Source organism: Oncorhynchus kisutch, linkage group LG15, assembly GCF_002021735.2.
Source record: "Oncorhynchus kisutch isolate 150728-3 linkage group LG15, Okis_V2, whole genome shotgun sequence".
In the NCBI taxonomy this organism is placed as follows: Eukaryota; Metazoa; Chordata; class Actinopteri; order Salmoniformes; family Salmonidae; genus Oncorhynchus; species Oncorhynchus kisutch.
The window spans coordinates 9563836-9577406 of record NC_034188.2 but is presented as its reverse complement, the minus strand read 5'-3'; the positions used below and the strand labels follow the sequence as shown (position 1 = coordinate 9577406).

The window sequence follows — 13571 nt, the reverse complement described above, 5'->3', positions numbered from 1 at the left end:
ACAGTGAGCACTGTCATATTATCTGCATCAGATGATGGATAGTTGTACCAGCCTGTATATGAACAGTGTTCTATTATCTTCTACAGCTGATGGGTGGAGAGTTGAGGTTCATGTACCTCTGTGGCAACACGCTCCCGGGTTCCCTGCGTATCCACACAGCCCCAGTGGTGTCAGACGGGCGGTGGCACCACGTCCTTCTGGAGGTCAACGGCACCATCCTCAGACTCACCCTGGACCACATTCACTCATCCCAGGTCGTCCTCTCTGAACCCTGCCATCTGATGCAGCCCCATGGGGCTCTGATCCTCGCTGGTCCCCCTGGTCCTGGTTCTTCTCCCACCACCACCACCACCTCTACAGAGACCCAGGCCAGGGCCCAGACCCAAGCACATGGCTTGGTGGGCTGCCTGGAGGCCATGGAGCTGAATGGGGAGCCCATCAGGACAGAAGAGAATAAGGAGTGGAATGGGCCTGGGAGGAGGAGGGTGTTTGGGGTCTACCAGTGCTGTGTCAACCAGGTCAGGATCAACAGCTGTGACAATAACCCCTGTCTGAATGCAGGAACCTGTGAGGAGGAATCAAATGGAGGTCAGTTTCTTAACCTTGACATACTATATCACTCCCCAATAGTGTCAACCTCTAAAAACAACACAAATAGCACACTGTCAGCCTCTATCCACCTCATTCAAGGTCAGGTTCAGGGTTAAGTTAACCGTGTTAGCAACTCATGATATGTGCGGTAATGAAGGCATCACGTGGTATAGGCATGTAATCATATAGTATAGGGTGAGGGTGAGAGAGAGGACATTTGTAGAGAACATTTTCTCAAATGTTTTGCAATGTCATTGTGGTATTTGTCATTGTGATATTTGTCATTGTGATATTTGTCATTGTGGTATTTTGTCATTGTGATATTTTGTCATTGTGATATTTGTCATTGTGATATTTGTCATTGTGATATGTTGTGGCTCTGTGAAACCATAATCTATTTTCTCCGCTTGGTGAGTTGGCTATGAAGGCAAACAACGGGCTGTGAATAATATGCTGTGTATTGGGAACAACACATAACACATTAATAATATGCTGTGTATTGGGAACAACACATAACACATTAATAATATGCTGTGTATTGGGAACAACACATAACACATTAATAATATGCTGTGTATTGGGAACAACACATAACACATTAATAATATGCTGTGTATTGGGAACAACACATAACACATTAATAAAATGCTGTGTAATGGGAACAACACGTAGCAACAAAGCCTACAGGTTTTGAGATGTAGTTAATTGATATTTGATCTGAGATGTACCCACAGTATACTTAAGGTACATTATCTATCATCCCTTCAACAACAACAGATCAGGTAAAACTCTGCGAGGGTAGAAATTCAGTCACCAATATGAGAATACAATGTTGAACAAACTACAATGTTTGAACAGATTGGAGGTGTCCTATTGTCTATAGAGTATTATTATAATTGTTCTACAGGGAAGTTGAAACTAGAGTAGTGAGGTGCAAACTGAATAACCAGACCTCACGACAACGGGATGGAACCAAACGGTCTACCCTGTATTCCACTTTTTGAAATAGTTTGTATCCTATCCTTCCTTTGGAATCCCTCTGTTGTTACTAAGAGAGTGAGAGAACTTAAAAGGTGTTCTAGAACTTTGACCATCTTCGGGAAGGCTGATCTCGCTTCCTGTTTACCCTCCAGGGTTCCGCTGCAGCTGTCCAGTTCCCTTCTATGGCCCCCGCTGTGAGCTGGACAACAACCCCTGTGCCTCCCAGCCCTGTGCCCACGGTGGGGTGTGCGTGCCAAAGAGTCAAGGTTACATCTGTAACTGCCAACTGAATATGGCTGGAATCAGGTATTCTATCTCTCACATAGCTATCCTTCTCATCCCTGCAGCCTCTGTATTAACACGCTGTTAGTCCCCCCCCCCCCCCCACGCATTGCTCCAATGACGATTAGTGTTCAAATGTTTAGAACAAAAAGGCCCACACAATATTCTGTTCCTAACATCACCTTTTATTAATGATAGTGTTCACGTTTCTCTCATTTTTAAGTCCTCCTCAACTGCCATATAGTACTGTTTTTCTGATTCTTTAAGACCTCCTCACCTGCCATATCAAATCAAATGACATTGTATTGGTCACATACACATGGTTAGCAGATGTTAATGCGAGTGTAGCAAAATGCGTGTGCTTGTTCCGACCGTGCAGTAATATCTAACAAGTAATATAACAATTTCACAACAACTACCTCATACACACAAGTGTAAAGGAATGAATAAGAATATGTACATATAAATATATGGATGAGCGATGGCCGAACGGCATAGGCAAGATGCAGTAGATGGTATAGAGTACAGTTAATACATATGAGATGAGTAATGTAGGTTATGTAAACATTATATAAAGTAGCATTAATAATTAGCGTACACATCATAGACAAACTGAATTGGTCCACCCACACGGACAGCATCGTGAAGAAGGTGCAGCAGCGCCTCTTCAACCTCAGGAGGCTGAAGAAATTTTGCTTGTCACCAAAAGCACTCACAAACTTCTACAGATGCACAATCGAGAGCATCCTGTCAGGCTGTATCACCGCCTGGTACGGCAACTGCTCCGCCCACAACCGTAAGGCTCTCCAGAGGGTAGTGAGGTCTGCACAACGCATCACCGGGGGCAAACTACCTGCCCTCCAGGACACCTACACCACCCGATGTCACAGGAAGGCCATAAAGATCATCAACGAGTACAGGAGAGGGCTGAGAATGCACCCTTGTGGGGCCCCAGTGTTGAGGATCAGCGGGGTGGAGATGTTGTTCCCTAACCTCACCACCTAGGGGTGGCCCGTCAGGAGCAACATGTCCGTGTCCGCGACAGGGCTGGTTTTATTTTTATAATCCGTGAATGACTGTAGACCCTGCCACATACGTCTCGTGTCTGAGCCGTTTAATTGCGACTCTACTTTGTCTCTATACTGACGCTCAGCTTGTTTGATAGCCTTGTATTCAGTCATCTTTCCGGTCGCCTTACCGTGATTAAAAGCAGTGGTTCGCGCTTTCAGTTTTGCGCGAATGCTGTCATCAATCCACAGTTTCTGGATGGGGAAGGTTTTTATTAGTCACCGTGGGTACAACATCACCGATGCACTTGCTAATAAACTCACTCACCTAATCAGCGTATCTATCAATGTTGTTGTCTGAGGCTATCCGGGAACATATCCCAGTCCACGTGATCAAAGCAATCTTGAAGCGTTGAATCAGATTGGTCGGACCAGCGCTGAACTGACCTGAATACGTGCGTTTCCTATTTTAGTTTCTGTCTATAGGCTGGACAAAATGGAGTTGTGGTAAGATTTGCCGAAAGGAGGGCAAGGGAGGGCTTTGTATGCATCGCGGAAGTTAGAGTACCAATGATCCAGATGGTACAGTTGTTCTGATTCTTTAAGACCTCCTCACCTGCCACATGGTACAGTTGTTAAGACCTCCTCACCTGCCATATGGTACAGTTGTTCTGATTCTTTAAGACCTCCTCACCTGCCATATGGTACAGTTGTTCTGATTCTTTAAGACCTCCTCACCTGCCATATGGTACAGTTGTTAAGACCTCCTCACCTGCCATATGGTACAGTTGTTCTGATTCTTTAAGACCTCCTCACCTGCCATATGGTACAGTTGTTCTGATTCTTTAAGACCTCCTCACCTGCCATATGGTACAGTTGTTCTGATTCTTTAAGACCTCCTCACCTGCCATATGGTACAGTTGTTAAGACCTCCTCACCTGCCATATGGTACAGTTGTTAAGACCTCCTCACCTGCCATATAGTACTGTTGTTCTGATTCTTTTTGGTTAGTCACGGAAAATGTTACACATGCCGTGCTCCTAGTTTGATTGGCTCAGGTGCTGGAGAACAGCATTCGGCATTTTTGTACATTTACACGTCCCCAAACTGATTAAGTCTAATTCTGTTGTATGTCCTCCTTCCTTCCTTGAGTGGATTATACTGAAAGCAAAACCCTTCATTTCCGTTCTCTGCAAGTTAATGGAAACAATGTCTTATTCTGCTCCCCCTTCTTTAGGTGTCAGAGCCTAATCGACGGATGCTCCCCCAACCCGTGTCTAGAAGGGTACAACTGTACCTTCTCCGGGGGCTCCATCCACTGCGACCCTCTGCCCCAGGTATTGTAACATTCTAAACTAAGGTATACATAATGCTCTGTGTAACATATCTGGTTTGAGTAGGAATAGGGTGAAATTGCCCTAGATGCTGATATTGGGTCAGTTTAGCCTTTTTTCCCACTACTGGTAACGGTTATGATTGGGGGAGGGGAGGCTGATCCTAGACCTGTACCAACAGGAAACTTCACCCCTGGAGAATTTTTGTTAATCCAGGACTGGCTCCGCTAGGGGGCCCATAACCCATAGTTTTATTTTTGTTTTTGGGAACTCAGTCAGGGTTTCAAACTTCTTGTTGAGAGTTGGGGCGGGGGGGTCCCAACCAAATATCAGCCTTAGACAGCCCTGCTTGAAGCTAACCAAAAGGTGTCCTGTCTCATCCTCAATACAGGTGTACGCCGGACTGGGCTACATCGAGATAGTGGAGATATGTGCCAGCTTGATGGGGGTTTTCTTCCTGGTCGGTGTCTTCGTCTGTGTCCGCAAACGTTATGTCCAACAGAAGAAGAAGAAACCTGTCTGTGTTCAGGACTCCAACGGTTACTTCCAACCCAGTCTGGCCAAATCCATGATGGCCGACACTCCAAAAGTCAGCCCAATAGAGATGAACATGCTGATGGGCTCTGGTAACGACCTGGATAACATACACAGTCCCTTCAGATCTCTGAGGCTTCACAGCCAGATGGACCTGGGGCTGGGGTCCCAGGTAAGCCTAAGGGCCGGGAAGCAAAAGCCTCAGGGGCCCGTGGTGTGTAGTGTGGCCCCCAACCTCCCTCCTACACCTTCATCCATCTCTGACAATGAGTCCATCAGGAAACACCACTGGGATCAGGACTATGAAGGTGAGTTCATTGAATAAACTTTAATAATCTCCCAGAGGGGAAATTGAAGTGGATACTTTAAGCTAACTGTCTTAGTTTTTAATTGAGTCTTTATTGATAACTGTGGTAATAACTGTGGTAGTAGCTTACTCAACCTGCCGGGCCAGTCTTCACTTTATCCAACAATAAGTGATAGCATTTCATTGAGATGACCAATGAGACAACCAAAAGGACAAGTGTCTGAAGGTGAATGATCTGGAGATGTGAAGGATATAACAAAGCATTATTCATGTTATACTCCTTCTCACTTTGTCCTTTAGATCAAAACAATGGAGGTTACTCATCCATACATCCATGTAGTCCACTATCAGTTTTGATACATACAGGACATGTGGCGTTGATCAATAGCCTGGTCAGGCAGGCATTTCCTGCAGAGGATAAGTGTCTAGGTGTTGAATTTTAATAGGCTTTTCATCATTCAGAAGTTATAATACCTTACCTATAATGAGTTTAAGGAGTTTTATAACCGACAAGGACACTTTGAAAATTGGTATGAAGATCCTCTGAAAGGCGATAATACCGAAGGACTATAGTGAATGATAATGAGTGTTCTCTCTCTTCTCCCTGCCGTTCAGTCTACCCTGCTGATCCTGACTACTACGGTCGACCCAACCCTGCGGTCCAAGAGTACCCCCAGGTCCAGGAGTTTCCCCAGTTCGACATTGTGGAGGACACCTACGGCTCTGTGACCGCATCAATAGACTCACGTAGAAACTCTCGCTTCGGCGGATTCCCGTTTCCCCTGGAGCGCTCTGACCGCCGCGCTCCCTTACCCCCCTGTTATAGTAACCAGAACCTGGATGACTTCCTGGGGCCTGACGGTCTTCCCTTACCCAGCTCCCAGTGCCCCAATGAGTACACTGCCATCAGTTACTATCCGACGCAACATGCACAAAGCATGGACAATGTGTCGTCAGGCTACCGGCGCCTCAGCATGCGCCTCAGTGTTGCCATGCCGTCCTACGCTGAGTGTAATGCTCCTCCTCCTCCCCCTGCAACACAACAGGCTAGGCATGCAGGACGGAACTCTCGCTGCTACAACGGGTCTGACATGGTGGAGAGCGACTATGGAAGCTGTGAGGAGGTCATGTTCTAGAATGTTTTCAAAGTGTTCTATTCTAGAGTTAAAGATACAGTGCTCCCTATCAGAGGTCTCTTTCAGGGAGAGACTGCAACGTTTCAACAAAAGAGTTGATTCTTGAACATTCTACATTCTACTATTCTATACAGTCAATTCTTAGAATGTTTCCATAAAATGTGATTGATTGGCATCTAAGTGGGCTTGACATTCAGTAGAGTAAATGAAAGAGTCACTCACCTTTTGTTCCACAGGGTTCAACAGTATTACAGGATGTTTATCTGAAACTATGGCAACAAGGCCACGCAACACAAAGATATTCTGTACTAAATGCTGCAGCAATATCGAACTCACTCATCTAGGACCCCTCTGAGGGGGAGAGAGACTGGCTTTGGGTGAAACCGATTCCAATAAGTATGAATATGCCTAGACAACTATGTAACAACAAGGTCACGCAACACTGACCATATTAAAGAGAGTGGATTTACATAAAAAACTATTCCTATAAGAATGAATATGCCTACATTTCATGCAGATAATAGCTCCATTTAATACAATAATAACAACCCATAATAACCAAAAGATGTCACATAGAGTAATACAGATCCTATTTGTGACCTCACCATTCAGTGATATGGGAGTACATCTCAAATAGCCCCCTATACCTATGGACCCTGGACCAAAGTAGTGCACTACGTTTGGGACGGAGGGCATATGTGACAAAATAATACATCATACATTTTAATAATACATTTTATGAATAAGTAGATAATAAATATTCACAAATATTACACGTGTTTGTTGTAAAACAGGTTGTCTTTTCAATATAACTTTAATTGTTGATATTGCCAATTGTGTAAATAGTCTATAGTGTGGACGTTTTCTGACTTTGATCTCAAAAAACTATTCTCGGGAATTGTAACGGTTGGTGGTATTTGGTTGTAAACAGTATTTTGAGTCCGAACACATAAATGTGGTATCTAATCTGACTGTCTATAGCCCAACGCATAAATGTGATATCTAATCTGACTGTCTATAGCCCAACACATAAATGTGGTATCTAATCTGACTGTCTATAGCCCAACACATAAATGTGGTATCTAATCTGACTGTCTATAGCCCAACACATAAATGTGGTATCTAATCTGACTGTCTATAGCCCAGCACATAAATGTGGTATCTAATCTGACTGTATATAGCCCAACACATAAATGTGGTATCTAATCTGACTGTCTATAGCCCAACACATAAATGTGGTATCTAATCTGACTGTCTATAGCCCAACACATAAATGTGGTATCTAATATGACTGTCTATAGTCCAACACATAAATGTGGTATCTAATCTGACTGTCTATAGTCCAACACATAAATGTGGTATCTAATCTGACTGTCTATAGCCCAACACATAAATGTGGTATCTAATCTGACTGTATATAGCCCAACACATAAATGTGGTCTCTAATCTGACTGTCTATAGTCCAACACATAAATGTGGTATCTAATCTGACTGTCTATAGCCCAACAGTACAGAATGTTGTATCTAATATGACTGTCTATAGCCCAACAGTACAGAATGTTGTATCTAATCTGACTGTATATAGCCCAACACATAAATGTGGTCTCTAATCTGACTGTCTATAGCCCAACACATAAATGTGGTATCTAATCTGACTGTATATAGCCCAACACATAAATGTGGTATCTAATCTGACTGTCTATAGTCCAACACATAAATGTGGTATCTAATCTGACTGTCTATAGCCCAGCACATAAATGTGGTATCTAATCTGACTGTCTATAGCCCAACACATACATGTGGTATCTAATCTGACTGTCTATAGCCCAACAGTACAGAATGTTGTATCTAATCTGACTGTCTATAGCCCAACACATAAATGTTGTATCTAATCTGACTGTCTATAGCCCAGCACATAAATGTGGTATCTAATCTGACTGTCTATAATCCAACACATAAATGTGGTATCTAATCTGACTGTCTATAGCCCAGCACATAAATGTGGTATCTAATCTGACTGTATATAGCACAACAGTACAGAATGTTGTATCTAATCTGACTGTATATAGCCCAACACATAAATGTGGTATCTAATCTGACTGTATATAGCCCAACACATAAATGTGGTATCTAATCTGACTGTCTATAGCCCAACAGTACAGAATGTTGTATCTAATCTGACTGTATATAGCCCAACACATACATGTGGTATCTAATCTGACTGTATATAGCCCAACACATAAATGTGGTATCTAAACTGACTGTATATAGCCCAACACATAAATGTGGTATCTAATCTGACTGTATATAGCCCAACACATAAATGTGGTATCTAATCTGACTGTATATAGCCCAACACATAAATGTGGTATCTAATCTGACTGTATATAGCCCAACAGTACAGAATGTTGTATCTAATCTGACTGTATATAGCCCAACACATAAATGTGGTATCTAATCTGACTGTATATAGCCCAACACATAAATGTGGTATCTAATCTGACTGTATATAGCCCAACACATAAATGTGGTATCCAATCTGACTGTATATAGCCCAACACATAAATGTGGTATCTAATCTGACTGTATATAGCCCAACACATAAATGTGGTATCTAATCTGACTGTATATAGCCCAACATATAAATATGGTATCTAATCTGACTGTATATAGCCCAACATATAAATGTGGTATCTAATCTGACTGTATATAGCCCAACATATAAATATGGTATCTAATCTGACTGTATATAGCCCAACACATAAATGTGGTATCTAATCTGACTGTATATAGCCCAACACATAAATGTGGTATCTAATCTGACTGTATATAGCCCAACAGTACAGAATGTTGTATCTAATCTGACTGTATATAGCCCAACACATAAATGTGGTATCTAATCTGACTGTATATAGCCCAACACATAAATGTGGTATCTAATCTGACTGTATATAGCCCAACACATAAATGTGGTATCCAATCTGACTGTATATAGCCCAACACATAAATGTGGTATCTAATCTGACTGTATATAGCCCAACACATAAATGTGGTATCTAATCTGACTGTATATAGCCCAACATATAAATATGGTATCTAATCTGACTGTATATAGCCCAACATATAAATGTGGTATCTAATCTGACTGTATATAGCCCAACATATAAATATGGTATCTAATCTGACTGTATATAGCCCAACATATAAATGTTGTATCTAATCTGACTGTATATAGCCCAACACATAAATGTGGTATCTAATCTGATTGTATATAGCCCAACACATAAATATGGTATCTAATCTGACTGTCTATAGTCCAACACATAAATGTGGTATCTAATCTGTCTATAGCCCAACAGTAGAGAATGTCTATGCAGCTATTATACTGTTTTTGTACAGAACATGCAGGCCTGTTATAATACAAGTGTGTTGTTTGGGACTGTGTGCAGAACAGAATGCATTATTCCACATGAATTGTTTTTACATATAGAACATTTAAAGGTTTAACATTCTACTGGTCAGTCATAGAACATTTAAAGGTTTAACATATTCTACTGGTCAGTCATAGAACATTTAAAGGTTTAACATTCTACTGGTCAGTCATAGAACATTTAAAGGTTTAACATTCTACTGGTCAGTCATAGAACATTTAAAGGTTTAAAATTCTACTGGTCAGTCATAGAACATTTAAAGGTTTAACATTCTACTGGTCAGTCATAGAACATTTAAAGGTTTAACATTCTACTGGTCAGTCATAGAACATTTAAAGGTTTAACATATTCTACTGTTGTCATTTTAGACCAACAGAAATAACAGGTTGTAGGTGAAAAGGGTTGATACTGTAACGCAACGTGACTGTTGGTTAACCAGAAAAACAACACATCCTGTGCTTCTACACCCAGGTACAAAACCAACATTACTGTAACAATTTGTTAACACATTTCTATAAGAAAAGAGAGAAAAAAACTGGGATAGCATTATCGCTCGGTAATGTGAGCCCTCAAAAGCCTGAGTGCAACATTGGAAGCATGCATTAGGCCTGATTGTGTGCTTGTGTTGTGTAATTGGTGACCAATTAAGTATTTTTGTGCGGAAAGGATATCCAGCGCTTTGTTGTAGTTGTTAGTGCGCATGGGTTTGGAGAAGAAAAGCATTTTCAGTTTGTATGTACAGAATGACAGCGCATAGGTATGGAGACTGTAGTTGGTCACAGTCCCTTTTCAGTCTGTTGTAAGGGTTCCAGAAACCCGGTTGTAAGGGTTCCAGAAACCCAGTTGGAATAAGCAGGAAATCCGAGAATCATCCAAACAGGATTTCTGGAAAACCAGGGAATTTTGGACAAATGAGCAGAGTTGTGCAACCCGAGGGGTTATCATGATTTCCCAATGTGTTTATATGTGCTGTGTATGTATGTGCTAGTCCAATGAGTTCACATGAATGTATTCTTTTAAGTGTATAATTTTTTGTATCAATGTGAGGTGTCATGAACCCCATGTTTTGTAAGTTGTTTCTCTGTGAGAGATTTTAAGTCATGTTGTTTTCCCATTTTGTTTTCAACACTGTAAAGACACCATGAATAAAATATGATCTTATATTAATAATTATACTTTGTCAGTAATTATTGTAATACTTGTATGTGTAATGCGCTGATGCTTTTGAATTGACGTCTATAACATTGTCCCAAGGTTCTCACTCCCCACATATACATGCAACGCCAGCAGTGACCACAAGGAGACACAATTTGATGATGTCACAATAACTTCCCTGGTTACCAACGTAATGTTCAACAATGCATTATCATATTGGTAGAATAAAACTCCCTTCTCCTTCAAAACATGTATCATTTTACAAAACAATTTCCCTTTGTGAAGACCAGATGTTTTTTCCCCACATTAAGCCTACTCGGAGACACAGCGTCACGGTCACTTATCGATCTAGTAGTCTTGAACGCACTGAAGTCGGAGATTTCCTAGTTCCCGAGTTCCCAGTTGTTTGAACACAGCATTAGTCTCAGCGAAGGGAGGGAGAAAACAACAGAGGGTCCGCCTCTCACCGTCCCTGACTGCTCTCTCCTTCCTTTCCTCCGGTGAGACTGACTAGAGAGAGGGGACATCGTCTTCCATCTGAAGGTGAAACTCGAGTCGTACCGCATCAGCCTTATGCACACAATCATGTTGATCATATGACCAGAGAAAGTTAAATATTTCCCTGTATTGTTAGACACGAGGAGCTGCTAATAACAACAACAACGCAGAGCTATCGATACACTTGGCTACACATTCATTGCAGCACCAGGAGAAGTAGGGAAAAGCAGGATTTATGTTTTGTAATAGTGTTGAATAAACAGTGTTGACAGTGCTTAATAAATAAAAACTTAGACGTGAACTCACTCATCAAAACAGCAGCTCTTCACTGTATTCTTTGACAGTCTCTCTCTCTCTCTCTCTCTCTCTCTGGTCAAGGTTTTAAAAGTTATGAATCTCACGTACTGTAGGCTAGTATGAAATATTGCTGTGGTCGTGGATGTGGAAACTGTAGCCACTGTGATTTGAGATATCAAATTAAATTGATTTATTTAGCCCTTCTTACATCAGCTGATATATCAAAGTGCTGTACAGAAACCCAGCCTAAAACCCCAAACAGCAAGCAATGCAGGTGTAGAAGCACGGTGGCTAGGAAAAACTCCCTAGAAAGGCTAACACCTAGGAAGAAACCTAGAGAGGAACCAGGCTATGTGGGGTGGCCAGTCCTCTTCTGGCTGTGCCGGGTGGAGATTATAACAGAACATGGCCAAGATGTTCAAATATTCATAAATGACCAGCATGGTCAAATAATAATAATCACAGTAGTTGTCGAGGGTGCAACAAGTCAGCACCTCAGGAGTAAATGTCAGTTGGCTTTTCATAGCCAATCATTGAGAGTATCTCTACCGCTCCTGCTGTCTCTAGAGAGTTGTAAATAGCAGGTCTGGGACAGGTAGCACGTCCGGTGAACAGGTCAGCGTTCCATAGCCGCAGGCAGAACAGTTGAAAGTGGAGCAGCAGCACGACCAGGTGGACTGGGGACAGCAAGGAGTCATCATGCCAGGTAGTCCTGAGGCATGGTCATAGGGCTCAGGTCCTCCGAGAGAGAGAGAGAGAGAGAGAGAGAGAGAGAGAGAGAAAGAAAGATAGAATTAGAGAGAGCATACTTTATACATTAATTCACACAGGATAAGACAGGAGGTTAGAGAATCTCTAATGATCATGATCATTAGAGACAATTACTCGATGCCGACACATCTTTCTAGCTGATTTACATGCTGATGCTATGTTGCGCTTGGTGACCTCTGACTGTTCCATCCTAACATCATTGATGCCGACGTGGATAACAATATCCCTATACACTCTACACTCGCCAGTTTTAGCTTTAGCCAGCACCATCTTCAGATTAGCCTTAACGCCGGTAGCCCTGCCCCCTGGTAAACAGTGTATGATCACTGGATGATTAGTTTTAAGTCTAATACTGAGGGTAATGGAGTCGCCAGTGACTAGGGTTTTCAATTTGTCAGAGCTAATGGTGGGAAGCTTCGGCGTCTCAGACCCCGTAACGGGAGGAGTAGAGACCAGAGAAGGCTCGGCCTCTGACTCCAACTCCCTGCTTAATGGGGAAAACCGGTTGAAAGTTTCTGTCGGCTGAATGAGCTACACCAGTTGAACATTCCTACAGCATTTCCCTCCAGAAGCCATGAGAAAGTTGTCCGGCTGCGGGGACCGTGCGAGGGGATTTGTACTAACGTTACTATCTGTACTCACTGGTGGCACAGACACTGTTTCATCCTTTCCTACACTGAAATTACCCTTGCCTAACGCTTGCGTCTGAAGCTGGGCTTGCAGCACAGCTATCCTCGCCATAAGGCGATCGTTCTCCTGTATATTATGAGTACAACGACTGCAATTTGAAGGCATCATGTTAATGTTACTACTTAGCTTCGACTGTTGGAGGTCCTGATGAACCACGTCCAGATAAAACGTCCGGAGTGAAAAGTTGAAGGAAAAAAAGTTAAGTGAAGGAAAAACTAAAAATATAAACGGTAATTAAAAAGTAAAAACCGTAAAGTTGTCAGGTAGAAAAGTAAGGTTGGCAACAAAACGCACATCAGCACGTAAACAAGTCTATACCATTGGCCAGCACAGTAGGCACACTCGATTTAGTCACAGATCTCTCTATCTTTCTGGTAGGCGGAGTTTGTCTTCTCTCCATCTGGTAGGCGGAGTTTGTCTTCTCTCCATCTGGTAGGCGGAGTTTGTCTTCTCTCTGTCTGGTAGGCGGAGTTTGTCTTCTCTCCATCTGGTATGCGGAGTTTGTCTTCTCTCCGTCTGGTAGGCGGAGTTTGTCTTCTCTCCATCTGGTAGGCGGA

General features: G+C 42.3%; 1 protein-coding gene across 3 annotated transcripts in view; it reads left to right on the top strand.

The window, feature by feature from the left end:
* LOC109885611 (protocadherin Fat 2-like) overlaps window positions 1-10776 on the top strand; it is an 80336-nt gene extending 69560 nt beyond the window's left edge. Inside the window, exons 24-29 of one of the 3 annotated variants that reach the window (XR_004202976.1) lie at window positions 87-588; window positions 1725-1878; window positions 4099-4198; window positions 4587-5037; window positions 5652-9827; window positions 9942-10776. Coding sequence is in view for 1 of the 3 variants with exons in the window: in XM_031789599.1 (XP_031645459.1) it covers window positions 87-588; window positions 1725-1878; window positions 4099-4198; window positions 4587-5037; window positions 5652-6172 (1728 nt within the window). In the remaining 2 variants the exon portion in view is untranslated. Of the gene's footprint in view, window positions 1-86; window positions 589-1724; window positions 1879-4098; window positions 4199-4586; window positions 5038-5651 lie in introns of all 3 variants that reach the window. The other 2 variants (XR_004202975.1, XM_031789599.1) reach the window with 2 other exon arrangements.
* The last annotated feature ends 2795 nt before the right edge of the window (window positions 10777-13571 follow it).